We start from the raw sequence: 18931 nt of genomic DNA on the forward strand, positions 1-18931 counted from the left end.
GACTCCATGGCCCAATGGATAAGGCGCTGGTCTACGGAACCAGAGATTCTGGGTTCGATCCCCAGTGGAGTCGAGTTCTTAAAAAGTCACAACGGTTAAAAATCAGTATTGTTTTTTAACTTTTAAATGGAAAGTCACGACGTCGTATCAGTTCAGTGCTTCAGGCAACGATCTAGGGCTAGGAGCGTAGCGTAGAGATAACGGCGTCATTTTTCAGCGTAATTCCAACTTCATCTGTTCTCTCCTATATCTGAGACCTGATAAAGATTCCATCTTGCCACTTGGGTATGTCCCATTCTGAAATTTTCCCCCAATCCCCAATAGCATGTGCTTTGTTACATTAGTATCAATCAAGTACTGGACCAAACCAATTTAGTTGAAGCATATTGGTATGTCATTGTAACTCAATTTATTGTTTTATTTATGTCAACCGTGACGCGAATTGTTGATATTCAACACTGTGTTCTGTAACATTTGTATATTATGAAGGCAACATTTTGAAGCTGAATTATTGTTGGTCCTCCCTCCCACTATTAGTGCAGATGGTGGGTGGTGCGAGGTCAGTTCCTGGCATCACAGTGGGGACTATGGATTCCTAGACATCAGGTTCTGCTTGTGAATGTGATGTTTGTATTTTATTTTCTTTTCTCCATTCACCACGTTACCCACGTATTAATCTAGGAATATGTATGAGGAAGTTATGCTATTCTCCCCTATGACAACGGTTAAAAATCAGTATTGTTTTTGTTTTGGTGTCCTGCAACCATCCTTATTAAGAAGAATTTGTGGTGCATGACAACATTTTTGTATAGAAGATGGTGATTAACGTCGTAGCTACACCACTTTGGTATAAAAATTAGAGAAAAAATGACTATGCATCGACACCATGAATACAACAATTTTATACCGTCATCTAATCACTATTTACTAAAAGTCATACCAACAGTGGATTATGGATGACACTGTTATATTGTTAGAGCATAGTCATTCAACTCTAAAAATTATTTCATGTATTGTGCAAATAATCATATCTTACTAAATTGAATTGGTTTATAGTGACTTTTGTTTGTTTATTTATTTGAAGATTACAATCTAAAGAAATCTTGAGGGAGTAAAACATAACCTACACAAATTATTAATACTGCTGATTTACTTGATCAACTACTTTTTATTCATATTTCAAATCGAAAAACTCTTTGCATGGATTTTGTTAACTTTATTTTCTTTTTCTTTCCGTTAATAAGAAGCTTTCGGTGGTTAAGTGCATGTTTTTTCTTTTTTCCTTTTTAAAGTCTTAATTTATGATTTGAGTACAAGCCTGATTGTCATAACTTTTGCTCATATCATATTTTGGAGATTCCTAATGAAAAACCGAATACACTATAACTTGTGCTTGTGCATGGAACAAGCAACCTGAGTTGGCTTTATAGGTTTGGTTTAATAAACTAAAATACATCGTTAATCTTGTACTTGGAATTGAGATACCTATTTTTAATATATTTATTAAACAAGTACAATTCAATACAAACAATTTCATTATATGTCATTTCTTTAGATTTGTCTGAGTCATATCCAGTCTTTATGTTATTTAAAAAATTACACCATCATTTTTATTATTTTTTTCCTTCTATGCAGGGTGCGTATTTGTTAATTTTCTGATATCAAGTTAAAATTTTTACCCAAATTCCAAATGCCCGTTTTTATGAAAATCAGAATATATTTCATTTTATAACTGAGCCTTGCATAGTTGCATTTGATAACACGTGCATGCCATGGCTGACAGTCATGTCTAGCATAGGCTTGACTTACATTATACAAAAATTGAGAATGACATAGTGCACCAGAACAAGAAACGAAGAATTAAGAGTACAAACAGACTAGAAGCTCTGTTACTAAACCTTCTGATATATAGTAGTCATAGCTAGGAACTATGTAGTAATATTATTAGCTTTAAGAAGATTAGAGCCTCTTGTTTGATCCTCTGAGGTGATTTTGCATTGCATGGCTATGAACTCCAGATAAATATAGCTCTAGCCCTCAAAAGCAACTGGGCAAGCCTGTTTTGGACGTTGAGGCATATGACTTCGTCAGCACCACCTATAAGTTGTTGTCCAATGAACACTGCTGGTACAGTTGGGCGGCAACCAACCTGAATCAGTGCCCTCTCTATTTGCTGACCATTTGTCATTTTGTCAATCTCGATAACCGTAGGGTTGGCACCAAAGCTGCATATGAGAGCTTTCACAGAATGGCTAATGGCACAAGTGCTCTTGCTGAAGATCACCACTGGCTTGTCAGCAGTCAAAGTTGCCAGCAAGTCCATTGCTACAAAATATGAGTATTTAAAAGGAGTAAGAGTTGGTAAACTCTTAACTAATGGTACAATTGGCTTGAAATTGTTTTTGTTTTGCTCTGTTGAACTCAAGCTCTAGAGAAGGTCTATTTATATTAGCTTCAGCTGGTTTATTCTGGTAGATGACACCGGATAGTATGTAGAATAACATCCGAAAAAGAATAGATGTTCTAAAAGTTTTGTCATTAGTGGATTCCCTATATTCCCTCTTTGATTGCTTGATGGTAACCACCCATATGCTTTATTAGCAAAGTGAATGAGGAGTAACTTATTGCTGCCTCATTGTATCCAACCCATGATTGTGGCTATGTACCTATTGTTATGTTTGTAGCTCTATCATTTGCAAATGCTAATTTGTCATGGAATATTAATACATTAAATTTCAGACTGCATTGTGAAAACTACCTCAGGATAAGGCTAAATCATTAATTTTTCCCTCGTTTTCACATGACAGAATGCTTAGTTGCCTGTGTTTACATGGAATATGGACAATTGGAGAGCTGTTGGATTAGCAACTTTTATAGCATGTTTGGTTTTGCATTTACTAAGAGAGACTTATGTTTTATATTTGATTTTTCTAGAAGCTGCAACTGTTGGATGGGGATGTGATGCATTGCATGTACGATTCAGATTGGAATACAAACACCTACTTAATTTCTTAACAAGATTAGCATAGACTTTAAATACCAAATATATGCCCGATAGAAGAGATGATAGAAGAGATATTTGGAGGGAGAAGATGCTGATTGAAAGGTAATATATGCCCGATAGGATATGCCTATTTTTGCTAATCTAGCCCAAATATATCATGAAAATCTACACAAGGATCGCATAGAAAATGGGGTCAGAAAACGCTACCCTTGGGTGCCCACCAATTTTTACATTTTCCCACATTGTACTATACAGGGGAAGATGCTGAGAAGATGTTCTGTGCTTTAGAGCATATGAATTTTATCAAACAGTGGCAAACTTAGCACAAGCCTGTGGCATATTCCATTCAATCGTCGATTCTATGGATCGTTTTTCATTGAGTTATTTAACTGGATTAATATCAATATTATGTGGTGCAAATACAAAAGTATTGGATGGTAGGTTTATATTTTTTGCTTCCCCGATTATTCTAGTAAACTTTATAAGGATTCATCACCCTTTCTTAGGCATCTTTTGTTGATTGGTGTCATTAGAAACTTTTCAAGACAACTTTAATCTTATACAGAAGCCTAATAAGGAAAGCTCAAATTCTATTTTATAGGTAACTCAGTTCATCATTGATTTTTGAATAGGCTTAAATATGTTTTTTTTTTCCTATAATTTTTTATTCATTTTTAATCTTTATAAGTTTGTATTTTTTTCGTTTTAGTCTTTTAAGATTCTCTTTTTTCATTTTTAGTTTTTGTAAGTTAACACTTACAAGGACCAAAATTGAAAAAAAATCCAAATTTAGAGGGACTAAAAATGAATAAAACAAAATACAAGGATAAAATTGAAAAAAATGCAAACGTGCATGGATAAAAAATGAAAAAAAAAATCATCAAAGTTGAAAAAGTGTAAACTTATATAGATGAACAATATATTTAAACCTTTTTGAATATTTGTGAAATGCAAACACAACAAAGAATATAGCAAAGTTTGATCAGGAAGTTAAAACAGCCTTGCATGTAGATAGAGGATATGCTTGTTGGTGAATTTTCCTACGTTTAAAATACCATTCAGATAACAATAACGTAAATGGATTAATGCTCGGTTAGTAAAGAGAAGGAGGTCCTCCACACAATGTCAGTAATTGTTGTCATTATTTGCAATGGGAATACATAAAAGAAGAGGCGATTCCTTTGCTATTTGATTGCGCTTAAAAAAGAGAAAAAACTGAGAGTTTGTAATCTCAATTCAGATATGCATCCAATTAAATGTTTCCTTTCTTTCTCAGGCATTCCATTTCAAGATAACATTAAAATTACATTGTCGTATGTAGACATTATTCATATTCTTCTAGCAACAGAATTTAACACGTGGCTACAGCTTGGAAAAACAACCCCTTGGCTCCTTGTCCCAAATTCTATATCTTAGGATGTTCCACAATACATATAAACGGCTCAAAAATAAAGCGAAAGGTCACTTGATCCTCATAATGTTGTCATTTGAACTAACCAAGTGACTATCTGCATATTACAGCGATTAAATGTGCATAAGCATAGTAGAAACTTGTAAATCCACAAGGTTTTGGTTTTCTAATTAATATTAACATTCTTCTTAATTATAAAATTTTGAAACTTTTTATAGGCTTCCTATAATCTTTGAAACTTGTGAGGCTTGTGAAGCAGAGTTATTTGGAGACTAAAGTCTTGTCTGATATCAATTTTAAAAATGAATTTTTGTTTTTAAAATGAAAAAACAAAAAATCTTTTTGTGTAGCTACTTTTTAAAATTTCTTATTAATTGTTTTAAAATTGAAAAACAGAAACAACTACAGACTGTTTCTATTTTAACTTCTTTTTTTTAATTCTAGAAAAAGGAAACATGCATAGAAGGATATTAGAAAACAAGGAAACATATTCTCAAAATAAATTTACCGAGTATTTTTTTTTAACTTTTTCATCTCTATTTTTTAAAAAAATTAATACTTACAAACAAGTCTTATTTTTTATTTTCTCCTAAAAAGTAATTCTTCAAAATTATTTTACAAGAGTTTTTCCAATGCCTGCTTTGGCAAAGTGTAAGAAATTTACTCTGTATGTTAGCAATTATTTAGAGACTGACAAAGCTAATGAAGCAGAGCCCCGGATTTTTGTTTGACCCAAGCATAATTGTTAACATACAAAGTAAATTTCAAGATTCTATATACTAGTTGATGAAATTTGCTAAATGCCAACCCATAGATGTTCATATGCTCTTGAAAGATGTGAATTGATTGCTTAAGTTGTAAATTCAATTGAAATCCTTCTTCCTTGGGCTCTTATATTCCAGTTAAATAATCTAATATTAATTAACTTTAAAGCTAGGATTTGAATTCTCCCCAAGTGGAGGATGGAATGTTGAGGTGCTAAGTGTGTGGCTTCCAGAAAATGTCTGTAACACTAATAATCCTTGCTGTTCAAACGCTGTCTTGATGCAGGCGAAGATATAGTAGAGTGGAAACACACTTCTGATGGGTGTTTCACGGTTTTAGTTTACCACAATGATTAATGCTTCTATTAATTTGTTTTAAAAAAATGGTCTACCGGTGATTCAATCACAACATCAAGGTTTTTGCAGTCTCTGCAACTATAATTTTGATTGTAGACCGAATTTGTCCATATACAATATAAATAAATGCGACAAAATCGCAGCTGCGACCACACTTTAAAACCCTGCTCAATGCTATTTAATCCCTTAATTATAGAATAGAAGCACATTGAAATCATATTTTTTCAACATTAACCAAATAAGGCAACAAAAAAAAATCTCTATTTTTGCTTCTTTTATTTTGGCAATCACCATTTTCTATCTAATAAAACGAGCATATCTCAACCACAACACAAGAATAATTTATCTAGAATCATCTTTCACAGGTGAAATATTTGATTAAGACAAGTAATGTGTTTGTAAACAAGTTAGACACGGCTATCCAACACAACAAATAGTTGTTTTTGGTGTTGAGCTGGACGTGATTTTACATTAAACTTAGATCTCAGGTTAAAAACCAAGCACGCACCTATGATACCCTTCCATTCACTTCAACCTTTTGTCGTAATAGACAAGAATCCAATTAGTTTTTTTTTTCTTCATTGAAAGGAATTGAACTAATTTTTCTTTCCAAACGTTTAAAATGTTAGGAGAACACGTGTCTTTTGCAAATTGGTAGAAATATCCTACTTTGTGAGAAAGGGTGCAGTGAGGACTGAAAAGCAGGCTCCAAAGGGAGAGCAAAATATCAACCAAGCCAAAAAGTTTAAGATTGGTCATAGGTGTTTGGTGAACAGAAAGGGTTTTAACTATAACCCTCTAATAGTGATAACAATATGAGAGTTTTCTAGGTTGTTAAGATGTTTTGTTTATATCCTTTTTAAGACATTACTAATACATTCTGATTTTAACAACACTGTACTGAAGAACTCCTTATGTTTATGTACAGATTTGTTCATCATGCGTTCTTATTTACTTTGAACAACTAAGAGTAGTCCGCGACATCATCATTCAAAAAGGAAAACGGAAAGATGACGATAATATATACATTGCCGCTAGGTTCACGCATGCTAATTATTGTTGCACAAGAATACACGTAAGTATGAACCTGATTGGAACACGTACGCATGCAACAGATCGATGTTCCGTGTGTGTGTATATATATATATATATATACATCAATTCCTCTTTTTTCTACTCATCTATATTATTTCAGATATCACTGCATAAGTACATTTCTGTCATAGTTGAAAATTGCATATAAGCTTAGGTTAGATGATTTTATCATAAATTACACCTTTTGAGTAGTAACATATATGTCAGCCGAGATGAAATTTCAAGTAAAATTTAGGACAGAACTTAGATGTTCTTGAGGTGTTTAGAGTTCTTCAATTAGAATTGTGGTTTGTTAGTAATCTGGATAATAAATGTTTACATTAAAATATGTTACAATCAAGAAGATGAATTGATTGTGGAAACAGAAATTAAAAACAGAAAGCATTAGTGTTATTTTATTAACAGAAAACAGAATTAACATACATATCATCTGTTATTAACATAATAACAAAAAATAACTACCTAACTAAGGCTATCAGCTAATCCCCCATCTAACCAACTAACATTATACTACATACAACAAAATATCATGCAGATTACTTGAGTGAAACATCATCTCAAATTAGATGAAAGAGAACAATACAATGTTAATAAGCCATTTAAATTTCCGGTTCCTTAAATATATAGAACTACCTGTTTTTGGTAAAATGGAAGAGATGAAAAATGATCAAAGTAATTGCATGCCAAATGTTCATTTATATATTCTTTTAAAAAAGGAAGTTAGAAGTTTTTTTTTTTTGAATAGGAAGTCAGAAGTTCTGACACCTCAGTAAGAGTATTCATATATAAACCAATTGAATCCAATAAAAACTGAAAGATCCAATTAAAAAATTAAAAACGGAATAAACTTAAAACCAAATTTTTTAATTAGATTGAATTAGATTTTTTATTTGATTTTGAGATTGTACTAATCAATCCGATTGAAATTGAACTCACATTTGTCTATAAAAATTATAAATTTAATACAATATATACTACTCATATTTATATTTTTATGTCTTCTATATTTATAAAATTATCATACACTTATAGTTGTACTTATTTATAAAAATAGATTAGTTAGAGATAATAATTTATTAACAATTTCAGTAAAGGTATATAAATGAAATTATCAAACGATTTACATAGTCTATATTAAAAGAATTTTATTAATATTAACTATTTAATAACTTGTAGATGAGATATTAGATATTTTTAATGTTTATTATATATCTTATTATTTATTTAATATTTTCTAATAAGAAAACTAAAATTAATAATTGATCCAATTCAAACCAATAACACTGCTAATAATATTTTCTAGTAAGAAAACTAAAATATGAAATAAATAAAGTTTAAGATGAGATGGACCACGCATTGTGACTTTATTTTAGTAAGAGAACAAAGGCATGTATATAACCAGATAGCCAGAGTTCAAAATCTTTTTATTTAGTAGAAATTAATTACTTTTGGTTCGAATCCATATAGCCCTGGCATATTAATTATTTAGAGCAGCAGTGGTGCTAACTCATTCCGAATATGCAGACTCGTGACACTTTGGGGGCCACCAATAAATTGCTGTCCTATAAACACAGCTGGTACACTTGGCTGACACCCCATTTGAAGCAGTTCCCTTTCAATCTGTTGGCCATTTGTCATTTCATCAAGCTCATAAACTGTGGGGCTTGCGCCAAAGCTAAGTATCAGTGACTTGATGGAGTGGCTCATGCAGCATGTGCTCTTGCTGAAGATCACCACAGGCTTTTCAGTTACCATGTTTGTGATTAGGTCCATGATCACCTAGAAAACACCTATAGCTAATAAAGCAATAATAATGCTAGATAATGGATCAGCTTATATATGAAGTGTTTTTGGACTTGGCTATGTGGAAACTGAGTTCCGTTAAAGGGCTATATATAACTTGTTTCATAGTGGTGAGGATTGTATTGTCGCCCAAGATATCACAAGAGCATCTCCATTTCAGCACTTCTCTTTAATTTTTTTACACATTTTAAGTGATCGAGTCCCACCATTATATATCACTAATTTTTTATATTTTACAACATAACTCTTTTTTTCATTTTAACTCAATTAATTTGATAGAGTGTATGAACTATTATAAATTCTTGATATTTATCTTTGATTCTTACATATAAAAAATAATAACTATTTTTTTCAACTTAACACTACAAATTTTACTAAATGAGTCCTATAAATAATCTCACATCCTTAATTATAAATTTCATATAACAAATTTTTATCAATTAGTTTTTTAATATTAAATGACTTAAAAAAAGTTAATTAAGAACCGAATGTTTAAACAAGAACCTACTTTCTAAGAGATGCTTAATATGTACAAGTACAACTCCAGTTGGCAAGATAATATTAAGTATCAGTGCTTCATTGGTAAGCATAAGTAATATAAGTAGCACCTTTGAAGGTGGCCTAATAGAAAATGAATAAGATCGTCGAGGAAAATTTCACTGGATTAATTCCCTATATTTGCGCTTTTGTACTGCATTGCATGTGTTCTATTGGTAACAAGTTGCCTATTTGCTGATAAAAAAAAGAAAAAGAAAAAAGTTGCCTATTTGTGGAGGTAAACGTAAACCTAATGAATCCAAAGACTTCTTCAAGAATAGGATTCATGGTGGTGCATGAGGCATATTTTATTTTTGTCCATATCCGTCTAATTATGCCACATGCATCTCACCACAGTGGTATAGTTTGTACTTTGTAATGCTCTAAAATTACTCCTCTTCGGCAGTTACATTGCTTTTAAAGTACAGAACAATCTAAATAGTCTACATGTTTTCAAATCACATACTAGTTTGTCTTGTATCGGATGACCAGACATGAAGTAGTGAACTAAAACAATATCACACGATTAGAGAACTTCCTCGTGTGTAAGATTGAAGACATGTACTTCTTTATAACCCTAGAACACGAAATGACCAGCCTGCATTAACAGCACGTACTGATAAATTAAAAAATAAGATCATCTAAGACTATGACTTATCGTGTTAAAGTTTGAACTTAAGTTTTGTTTGATTGAATGAAAAAGGAATTAAAATAGCTAAGTATATTGTCAAAAACTAAAATGCATTTTTAAGGTCGACAGAGGCTGGAACAAATTGGGACTGAAAAATTGTTCGTTCTAACTTGTAAACATATGTTGTTCTTGTTCCGTTTATTTATCAAACTAGTGTTTTTCATAATTATGGATTTTTATTTTATTTATAAATGAGCTATTCCCACAACTCAAAGCTAACACTTCTATTGGAATCCTCACTCAACTCAATTCAACCACAATTTCTCGTTCCTTTAGACCTGGGATAATCTGATAAGGGGAATATGTAGTAAAAGCTGTTAAGGAAGAAACAAAAATAGAAAAAGGTGTGAAAATATGCGAAAAAAAGTAATGGAAGAGCGCATCAAGGATTATTGGATCACAGAAGCAGCATACGTTTTTCAGCATACAAAATTGGACCACATTAAGGTTGCTAGACATTATATCTGTCATCGTCTGGTTGTTGCTACTTGTTATTTAAATCATTATGCTTAAGTTTAATTTTAAATTTTTTTAAGATGTGAAGGAGTACGTATATTCTCCTGATTATTAGTGACGATAATAATACGTTTAAACATGTGAAAAATATGGAGTTCTACGTGGACCAAACTATTAGATTATGGTCCTTAATTAAATTGATTGCAATGATAAAATTTGCAAATCAATGTCAAAGATTTCTGCTAGCGGAATTGAATTCAAGTACTTTGCTATCTGTTTGTGCATGTTATCTAGAGTGTTTAAATATCTTTAAATTATTTTTGTAACTGCATATTTTTTTTTATTTCAGTTATGGATTAATCGTCAATAAGTGATTCTTATACTTTAGGAGCAAGTCACTTTTAATTTTCAATTTTTCTGAAATTAATAAGTGATTAATTTCTGTTTTGCTATATATTATATTGTTGTTCAGAACAATTTGATTTAGACAAAATTATTATATTTCCTTCACATTGTATTGTCTCTCTTCTTCTTTGTTTATTATATTTTTCTGCTACAAAATTAACAATTAGTATCAAGAGAAATAATCAGAGTGAAGACTTATCTAGGTGGTAATTTTGCTTATTCCAGAATAGTTGAAAAAATTTTGGTAACGATGCCGAAGAGGTATGAAGCATCTATAGTCTCATTGGAGAACACAAAGGATCTATCTAAGATCACATTGGCAGAAGTGGTACATGCTTTGCAAGCCCAAGAACAATGAAGACTGATGAGAGAAGATCGTGTGGTTAAAGGTGCACTTCAAGCCAAGCATCATGACTCTGAGAACAGCAGAAAGAAAAATTTCAAGAAGAACCAGCCAGCAAGCAATGAAAATGGTGCAAACAACCAAAATAAAGGTAAGGAAAAAGGAAAAATTACCCACCTTGTCAACATTGCGGAAAATTGGGTCACCCACCATTCAAGTGTTGGAGAAAACCATATGCAAAGTACAGTAAGTGCAATCAGCTTGGACACGAAGCTGTAATTTGTAAAAGCAAATTTCAGCAACCTAAAGCCAATGCCCAAGTTGTGGAGCAAGATGAAGAAGATTATATTTTTGCTGCAACATGTTATTCGATGAGGAGCACTTCTGAATGTTGGTTGATTGATAGTGGTTGTATGAACCACGTATGATAAGACTCTATTCAAGGATTTGAAGCCAACTAATGTCTCAAAGGTCAGGATTGGGAATGGTGACTATATTTCTGCAAAAGGAAAAGGAACCATTGCAATTTGAATGTGTTCAGGTACCAAAATAATATCATATGTTCTTTATGTATCTGAAATTGACCAAAACTTGCTAAGTGTAGGTCAATTGCTTGAAAAGGGATTTAAATTGTTCTTTGAACATAAACATTGTCTTATTTGTGACGTTGCTAGCCGGGAAGTTCTAAAGGTTAAAATAAGAGGTAAAAGCTTCTCATTTGATCCAACAGAGGAGGAGCATGCAACCTATTTCACTCAAGTCACACCCACGGAACCCTGGCACAAGAGATTGGGTCATTGCCATCTTGAAAGAATGCTAGATATGAAAAAAAAGGACTAGGCAAAAGGCTTACCAGAATTTTCTTATAATTTATCAAATTGTAATGCTTGTCAATTTGGTAAACAAATCAGAAAGTTATTCTCAAAATTAGCTTGGAGAGCCTCTCAAAAGTTACAGCTAATTCATATTGATGTTGCAGGACCTCAAAGAACATCATCACTAAAAGGTAATCTCTACTTTGTTCTTTTCATAGATGACTTTACAAGAATGTGCTGGATTTTTTTCTTAAAATTCAAGCATGAAGTGGCTGGAGTATTTATGAAGTTCAAGAACATGGTAAAAACCCAAAGTGGCTGCAAGATTCAATTTCTAAGATCAGACAATGGGAAGGAGTATACTTCAGCAAAGTTTAATCAATTCTGTGAAGAAGCTGGCATTGAACATCAACTCACAGCTCCATACACTCCAGAGCAAAATGGAGTTAGTGAAAGGAGAAACAAAACCGTGATGGAGATGGCTAGGTGCATGTTGCATGAGATGTAGCTGCCTAAAACATTTTGGGCAGAGGCAGCTAATACGACTGTTTTCATGCAAAATTGGCTTCCAACCAAGGCTTTGAATGATAAAACTTCATTTGAGGCTTGGTATGAGTTTAAGCCTTCACTAACCTTTCTTAAAGTGTTTGGTTGTGTTTGTTTTGCTCATGTTCCATAGGTTAAGTGTGACAAACTTGACAAGAAAGCAATTTCGGGCATCTTTGTGGGCTACAGTTCAGTTTCAAAAGCCTACAAAGTCTGTCATCCTCAAACTAAATAGATGACAGCCACTAGAGATGTGCACTTCAATGAAGGTTAGAAATGGGATTGGAACAATTCACAAATAGTTGGGTTTTTCCTCAATAGTGGAGACAATCATCCCGGAGAGCAAACAACAGAGCTTATGCAGAATGAATTAGAAGATGACCTTCCAATTAGAGGAAAAAGGCTGTTGTCCGACATCTATCAAAAATGTAATGTAGCAATTTATGAACCTACTAGCTGTGAGGAAGCACTACAAGATTCAAAATGAAAATTTGCAATGGAGAAGGAGATGTCTATGATACACAAAAACAAAACTAAAATTTTTGTTGACAACCAGGTAGTCATTGCTATTACAAACAATCCAGTGTGTCATGAGAAGACTAAACATTTCGACAAGCTCTATTTTTTGAGAGAGATGAAGCAAAGTGGAGAAGTGAACTTAATTTACTAAAAATCTGAAGATCAACTGGCTGACATATTTACAAAGTCACTACCTATCAACAAATTTGAACTCTTCAGGCAAAGAATTGGAGTTTACAGTTCCTAAAGCAAGGAAGAGTGTTTAAATTTCTTTAAATTACTTTTGTAACTACATATTTTATTTTTATTTGTTTCAGTTATGGAGTAATTTAGTTAATAAGTGATTCTTATACTTTAGGAGCAAGTCACTTTTAATTTTCAGTTTTCCTAAAATTAATAAGTGATTAATTTCTGTTTTGCTATATATTATATTGTTGCTGAGAACAATTTGATTTAGAAAAAATCATTATATTTCCTCCACATTGTATTGTCTCTCTTCTTCTTTGTTTATTATATTTTTCTACTACAAAACTAACCTAGAGTGTCAGTGGTGAATCTGTTTTGGACGTTGAGGCTTATGAGTTCATCAGCACCACCTATTAATTAGTTGTTGTTCCAATGAACACTGCTGGTACAGCTGAATCAGTGTCCTGTCTATTTGCTATTTTGTCAACCTCGATAACGGTTGTAGGGTTGGCAACAAAACTGCATGCATCTGAGCCTTCACAGAATGACTAATGCAACAAGTGCTGATGTTATAAGGTTAACTCAGTGGTTTGAAAAATGATAAAGGGCGAAAGAAAGAATGAAGAGATTAGAGGTTCAAAGTCTCTCAATTGACATTCATAATAAAATTAACAAATTAACATTTATCAATAAAAAAATGCAACAAGTGCTCTTGCTGAAGATCACCACTGGCTTTGTCAGCAGTTCATTGCTGCAAAATCTGAGTATTTAGAAGGAGTAAGTGTTGGTTAACTCTTAACTAAGGTAAAAGCTAGCGGCTTGAAGAATTTTTGTTTTGCTCTTTTGAACTTGAGCTCTAGAGAAGGTCCATTTATATTAGCTTCAGTTGGTTTAATTAGTCTGGGAGATGACACTGGATACTTGTGCATGTAAATGTTCTAAAGGTACGTTTTGTCATTAGTGGATTCCCAATATTCCCTCTTTGATTGCTGCCTCATTGTATAAAACCCATGATCGTGGCTATGTGCAATGTGCCTTTGTATAGTTTATAGCTCGATCTATCTAATATTTGCAATTGCCAATTTCTCACGGAATATTAATACGTACGATAATTAAATTGCACACTGCATTTGTGAAAACTATATGGATAAGTCTAAATCATTGAAAACGTGTTAAGTTAACATATTGTTAAAACAGCTTTTCAATAAAATAAAATAAAAATATTGGATTTTTTTATCGACAAAATACAAAATATTGTTAAAATAAGTGCAGGGGAATTTAGCAGTACCCTTCTGTGTTTTTTCCTCCTTGTTTTCACATGATGAAATTCTTAGCCAACTATTTTGTTTACATGGAATATGAACAATTGAAGAAGACTTGGATTAGAAAATTTAACAACTTTTATTGACCATTTGCTTTCGTGTTTACTAAGAGAGACTTCCGTTTTATACTTGATTTTTTTTCTAGAAGCTACAAAGAATGGCTTCTCTGTTGGGATTGAAATGATATACCCGTTAATTCACTTTAACCTTTTGTCATACTATACAAGCATCCATTCAATTTGTGTTCTTCACTGAAAGGAAATAATTATTCCAGACGACGTTCAAAATGTTAGGAGAACGTACACGTGTCTTATGCAACCTAGTGGAAATCCTAATTTGTCATAATATGGAGCGGTGAGGACTAAATTCCTATCACTTTTGTAAATTAAAAGAAGGCCCCAGCCCTCAAGGGAAAAGAAAAAAAATCAATCCAACCAAAAAGTTTAACATTGGGCGTTTGGTGAACACAAAAGTTTAACCTCTAATATATATATATATGAGAGTTTTATATGTTATGATATGTTCTGCCCATATCCTTTCTAAGTCATTAGTACATTCTGATTTTAACAACACTGTATTGAAGAACTCCCCTACGTTTATGTACAGGTTTTGTGTATCATGCATCCTTATTTAATCAGAACACCTGCGACATCATCATTCAAAAAGGAAAAGTGAAAGATGAAGATAATATATACATTTGCCGCTAGGTTCACGCATGCTAATTATTGTTGCACAAGAATACACGTAAGCATGAACCTGATTGGCATGCAAGAGATCCATGTTCCATATTTTAATGCTTCTTTTTTTTACTGTTATAGTATATTAGAAAATCTCAATTTCAAATATCATAGCATGCATAAAGTACGTTTTTGTCATAGTCGAAAAATGCATATTGCTCATGGTTAAATGATTTTATCAGAAATAATTTATAGGCCTAATTTTGATTTGTAACATACCTGTCAGCTATGATGAAGTTTATTCAAATAACATTTTATTGAGGAGCTCAATATTACATATATTATGGACTTTCCTGTTTTTGGTAAAATGGAAGAGATGAACATTAAAAGAAAAAAAAAGACAATCAAAGTAATACATGCCAAATGTTCATTTTATATATTCTTTTAAAAAAGGTAGTCATATATATAAGGGCTGAAATCACATGACATGCTTCTGCACTAGAAGAAAAATACGGAGTAAATAAAGTTTAAGATGGACCACCGTGACTTTATTTTAATCAGAGAACTAAAGACATCTCCGAATTGAATGTGAACTAAGGCATGTATAACCAGATAGCCAGAGTTCAAAATCCTTATTCAGTTGACATTTCACTGTTCTCTTGTTTAATTGGTAGTTATAGTAGAAATTACCTTTGCATCAAATCCATATAGCCCTGGCATTTATGAGCAGTGGCACCAACTCATTTCTAAGGTGCAGACTCATGACCCTTTTAGATCCACCAATGAATTTTTGTCCTATAAAAACAGCTGGTACACTTGGCTGGCACCCCATTTGAAGCAGCGCACTTTCAATCGGTTGCCCATTTGTCATTTCATCAAGCTCATAAATAGTAGGGTTTGCACCAAAGCTACGTATCAGTGTGGTCATGGAGTGGCTCAAGCAACATGTGCTCTTGCTGAAGATCACCACAGGCCTTTCAGCTACCATACTAGTGATTAGGTCCATGATTAGCTAGAACACTTATAGCTAAAGCAAAATAGTGCTAACTGCTAAGTAATGCAGCTTATATGTGAAGAGTTTTTAAACTTGGCTATGTGGAAACTGAGCTCCATTAAAGGGCTATATATAAGTTGTTTCATAGTGGTGAGGATTGTATTGTCGCCCTAGATGTCATAATAGAAACAGAATAAGATCGTAGAGGAAAATTTAACTTGATTCCCTATATTTGTGCTTCTGTACTGCATTGTATGTGTTGTACCAAGTTGCCTATTTGTTGAGGTAAATCTAATGAATCCAACACTTTCTTCACGAATAAGATTCATGGTCGTGCATGAGGCATATTTTATTTTTGTCCATATCCGTCTATGTATTCCACATCTCATCACAATGATATAGTTTGTAATGCTCTAACATTAGTCCTCTTCGGCAGTTACAATAATTTCAAAGTACAGAACAATCTAACTGATCTAAATGTTTTCAAACTCATCACATACTGGATAGTTTAAGTCTTGTACGCGTTTGGTGAACAGACAAAGTTGAACCAAAAAACAATAGCACATGATTAGATCACTTCCTCGTACGTAAGATTGAAGACATGCACTTCTGTTATATATAACCCCGAACATAAAATGACCAGCTTGCATTAACAACATTAAATTAAAGAAAGACTATGACTTGATGGGTTAAAGTTTGAACTGAAATTCTGCTTGATTGAATGAAAAAGAAATTAAATAGGTATATTGTCAAAAATTAAAATGCATTTTTAAGGTCGACTAAGGCTAGAACAAATTGGGACTGCAAAATTGTTCGTTCTAACTTGTAAATATTTGTTGTTTCGTTTATTTATGTAGCTAGTGTTTTCATAATTATGGATTTTTTATTTATTTATAAAATATCTATTCCCTCAACTCAAAGCTAAACATTGCTATTGGAATACTCATTCATCTCAACCATAGTTTCACGTTCCTTTAGATCTATGATGATTTGATAAGGGGGAATATATGGTAAAATCAGTTAGGGAAGAGACAAAAATAGAAAAGCAGTGAAAATATGCAGAAAAAAAGTGGTGGAATAACGCGTCAAGGACCACAGAAGCAGCAGACGGTTTTCGGCATACAGAGGATTGGACCACAGATTAAGGTTGCTAGGCATCTATCTGCCACCGTCTGATTGTTGCTATTTATATTATCTTAACCTCAATTTTAACATTTTTTTAGATGCCAAGGAGTACTAATTATTTTCCCTTTATTTGTGGATATGTTTCAAGTTTAAACATGCATGTGTAAAATATAGAGTTTTATTTGGATAAAAATTTTAAGATTTATGGCTGATTTAGGGGTGTTCACAAATACGGGTCACCTGCTAATCTAAATTGATCCAAATCGATCCGAACAGTTTGTGTTATATTATTTATGTATTTGAATCAAAACCAAATCAAACCGATCAAATCGTTCATATACGGATTGAATCATGAGTTTAAAGTTATAGATCCGATTAAAACTTAATCGAATTGATCAAAACTAATCAAAAATTTTAAAGTTGTTTGATTTGATTTTAAATATTACTTGAAAGTGTGTTGGGACTAATAATGTTAGAACTTCTTAAGGTATTACTTCCACGTATATTGTTATTTATTTCATCTTTTTTTATATATTTATTTTTTCTACCATGTTTATAATATTAATTGATTATATTTTATTCATTTGTTTCAGCAAATCTCGATATAACAAATATGGTTACACCAAAATTTATTACAAAAAATTAATTTGTAGGAAATAGTTATAATTTAGATTGTTATAGTAAATCTCGTTGAAGAATTTTTTGTTTTAATTGGCATTAGTTTATTATAGAATATTATATTGATGATATTAAATGATTTAATATTACTACTTTCAAACATTTGATAATATTGTATTAATTATATTAGATATTTGAATGAATCATGATATAAAATAGTAGTTCTAAGAAAAATATCAAATTTAAATGGGTAATCCCATGACTTGAATTGAACCAAAGTTCATAAATGGGTTGGATTGTGTTGGATTTCGAATAAAAAATTATAAAAATTGAATCAAATTAAACTAATCAAATTCGATTGAATTAAGTCTTGAAATTCAACAAAAACTCATAAGCCTGTTTACGCGCTTGAATTGATTAGGGGAATCTGATTACTCAATATGGACGTGAAACTTTTAGCCTCAGTGATGAATATGTTTAAGTTATCTCTCAGCTATTGCTCAACTCACCTCTACATAGTTTCATCGGGCCATCATTTGCTAGCATTAATATTGGTCGCATATTATTATATATTAGAAGAAGAAAAAAAAAAAGAGTGAAGTTTAAGCTGTCTAAGCTAATAGATGGACTCCCATGACTTTATTTTAATCAGAGAACTATACAAATATTTGAATGTGAACTATGGTATGTATAACTAGATAGTTAGGCTTCAAAATCTTTATTCAATTGACATTTAACTGTTCTTGTTTCGTAATCAGATCCATATAGATACCCCGGCCAATTCAATCTGCTACCCGTTTTTCTTTTATATACAAGAATTTATAACAAATTGCCTATTTGCAAGGTAAATCTAATGTATGATTAAGGAAAAAGAAAACAAGAGAAAAGTCACAGTTTCGATTTCTTCTATTAACAAAATTAATATTTGTCAGTATATAAAAAATAAAAAAAATCAAATGTATCCACCATTTTCTTCAAGACTAAGATTCATGGTCGTGCATGGCCAGCATATGGGGCACATTTTAATTTTTTTTCTTTATTTCTTTGTTGTTTGTGGATCTATCTAATTATGCCACTTATTATCACCTTCGTATGATTTGTTGTACGTACTCTAAGCATTAGTCCTCTTTGGTGACTATATTGCATTCATGTTACAGATTACGGAAGAACAACCCAACTGATATTTTCAACACCATGTGATATATATAGTTGATGATAATAACAATTTTGAATTATAAAGTAAAAGCATATGGTCTAAGATCA

The 18931-nt window shown here is 32.1% G+C and overlaps 3 protein-coding genes, 1 long non-coding RNA gene and 1 other non-coding gene across 5 annotated transcripts; 2 read left to right on the forward strand and 3 right to left on the reverse strand.

The window, feature by feature from the left end:
* TRNAR-ACG lies at positions 1-73 on the forward strand. Its single transcript has one exon. It is a non-coding gene; the product is annotated as a tRNA-Arg (tRNA).
* Positions 63-3513, forward strand: LOC114372657. The gene is made up of 3 exons (XR_003658253.1): positions 63-389; positions 490-606; positions 2935-3513. It is a non-coding gene; the product is annotated as an uncharacterized LOC114372657 (long non-coding RNA).
* LOC114372656 (monothiol glutaredoxin-S1-like) lies at positions 1698-2745 on the reverse strand. The gene has a single exon (XM_028330334.1). It carries the CDS (start codon positions 2321-2323, stop codon positions 2006-2008), a length of 318 nt encoding a protein of 105 aa, XP_028186135.1. The 5' UTR covers positions 2324-2745; the 3' UTR covers positions 1698-2005.
* A 4458-nt stretch (positions 3514-7971) lies between the features above and the next one.
* Positions 7972-8487, reverse strand: LOC114369401 (monothiol glutaredoxin-S6-like). The gene has a single exon (XM_028326633.1). It carries the CDS (start codon positions 8402-8404, stop codon positions 8117-8119), a length of 288 nt encoding a protein of 95 aa, XP_028182434.1. The 5' UTR covers positions 8405-8487; the 3' UTR covers positions 7972-8116.
* Positions 8488-14355: 5868 nt separating this feature from the next.
* On the reverse strand, positions 14356-16155 carry LOC114370712 (monothiol glutaredoxin-S6-like). The gene is made up of 2 exons (XM_028328105.1): positions 15622-16155; positions 14356-14897 (listed from the first exon to the last, which is right to left on the reverse strand). The coding sequence occupies exon 1, from the start codon at positions 15935-15937 to the stop codon at positions 15629-15631; it is 309 nt and encodes a 102-aa protein (XP_028183906.1). The 5' UTR covers positions 15938-16155; the 3' UTR covers positions 14356-14897; positions 15622-15628.
* Positions 16156-18931: the final 2776 nt, after the last annotated feature.

The sequence above is a fragment of the Glycine soja genome, chromosome 10, assembly GCF_004193775.1.
Source record: "Glycine soja cultivar W05 chromosome 10, ASM419377v2, whole genome shotgun sequence".
In the NCBI taxonomy this organism is placed as follows: Eukaryota; Viridiplantae; Streptophyta; class Magnoliopsida; order Fabales; family Fabaceae; genus Glycine; species Glycine soja.

Bases quoted from the DNA above. Each gene is read 5' to 3' on its own strand.
- LOC114372656 (XM_028330334.1), bottom strand. From the start codon at position 2,323: ATGGACTTGCTGGCAACTTTGACTGCTGACAAGCCAGTGGTGATCTTC.
- LOC114369401 (XM_028326633.1), bottom strand. From the start codon at position 8,404: ATGGACCTAATCACAAACATGGTAACTGAAAAGCCTGTGGTGATCTTC.
- LOC114370712 (XM_028328105.1), bottom strand. From the start codon at position 15,937: ATGGACCTAATCACTAGTATGGTAGCTGAAAGGCCTGTGGTGATCTTC.